Consider the following 1,495-nt stretch of genomic DNA (forward strand, 5'->3'; position numbering starts at 1 on the left):
GTGTGTGTGTGTGTGTGTGTGTGTGTGTGTGTGTGTGTGTGTTGGTCCTGAAACTGAAGCAAGATCTTTTGTAAAAATTCAGGTCTGGTCTCAGACTGTAGTGTTTTGTTTCTGACTCAGATGCTTGTGGTGTGATGGAGCAGAAAGATGAAGGCGGTCAGCAGATCGACTCTCCGTGTGGCGTCCAAACRCAGCTGGGGCAGGCTGGACTCTGCATGTGAGTGAATCACACACGCTCCATCRTCCAGGAGCAATCAGAGAGTGGAGTACAACTAAAATCTATTCCATTAAAAACACACACACACAAACAAACAAAAGGAAGAACGAGTGTCATCTTTTTAATCTTTTGAATGACTGTTATCCCTCTTTTTGGGCATGGAATCATCTTTTCCAGATCCCATTTATTCAAAATGTTTTTTGTTTGTTTGTTTGTTTTTCTGTTAAATTTGTAAGTTGTCTCTATTTCCTCACATTTTCAAGCCATTTTGACCCACTGCAAAGAAAATGAGTGTAGAAATATTAGCATCTTCTTAGATGGTCTGAAATATTTTTTTAAATAAGTGTTTCCAGCATTACCTTCTAGTATAACTCCTTTTTGCTCATTTTCCAGGAAAAACCTGCTCAAAATTTTCAACACTTGAAAAAACTGACAAAAATGATTAAAGCTGCAGTAGGTAACTTTTGAAACAATGAATTTTTTACATATTTCTCACAACTGTTGCTATGTTCTTACAGATGGTTATAATATAAGATGGATTATCTGAAAAAAAAACATAAATAAAAGAATGAATATAACACAGCAAAGGACAAAGAGGAGGAACTTGTAAGGTGCTGCTTCTTCAAATTTTAACARGGCTTAAGTTCTCCATCACCATGACGGAATTCCGTCTCTTTGAATGTGGCCAGGATGGATTTCCGTCATCTGTAAGGGAGGGAAGAAAAAAAAACTGGTTCTCTTGCTGTGTTGTTAAACCTGCCCWGTCRCGCCACTACTTTCAACAAATGAAACAAAGCCCAGCGCACTTGTATCCAATCAGAGCGGAGTAGAGGCGGATCAGTAAAGCAGCAGGTGAAGCAGTCTGCAGGAGCAGAGCAGCGGTCAGTCCTGAGTGAAACCTCTCCTCCCTCATTTCGCTCCTTGGACTTTTGTCTATAAAACTTAACTTTAATATATATTTGTGTTCAGAGTGCCGTTATCCAAAGTAAAAAAATAAAAAAATAAATTGTATAGGTCTTCTGGATGGGTTCTTCTCTAATGAAACGTTTCGTCTCTCCTCCAAGAGACTTCTTCAGTCTGAGAGTTTCAGGCAAAATTCAGGCTTTTAAGTCCTGCCTCCATGTGACTGATACTCACATCACATGGTTTATTTTCTAAACATGATGTCCCAGTGGCTTTCAAACCCCAAAACACATTACGGCAAAGGCTGGTTCACCCCAAAGATCCGGTGCCCCGGCACAAACAGAGCAATGTTGTATATGCTGTTAAGTGCCAGGA

At 39.7% G+C, this 1,495-nt stretch overlaps 1 protein-coding gene across 1 annotated transcript in view; it reads left to right on the forward strand.

The window, feature by feature from the left end:
- Positions 1-1,495, forward strand: part of LOC106522307 (E3 ubiquitin-protein ligase RNF31) — a gene marked incomplete in the record, with an annotated part of 26,070 nt that overhangs the window by 19,519 nt on the left and 5,056 nt on the right. Inside the window, 1 exon segment of the mRNA XM_014015282.1 lies at positions 121-217. Within this exon segment, the coding sequence (XP_013870736.1) occupies positions 121-217 (97 nt within the window).

This window comes from Austrofundulus limnaeus, unplaced genomic scaffold, assembly GCF_001266775.1.
Source record: "Austrofundulus limnaeus strain Quisiro unplaced genomic scaffold, Austrofundulus_limnaeus-1.0 Scaffold126, whole genome shotgun sequence".
In the NCBI taxonomy this organism is placed as follows: Eukaryota; Metazoa; Chordata; class Actinopteri; order Cyprinodontiformes; family Rivulidae; genus Austrofundulus; species Austrofundulus limnaeus.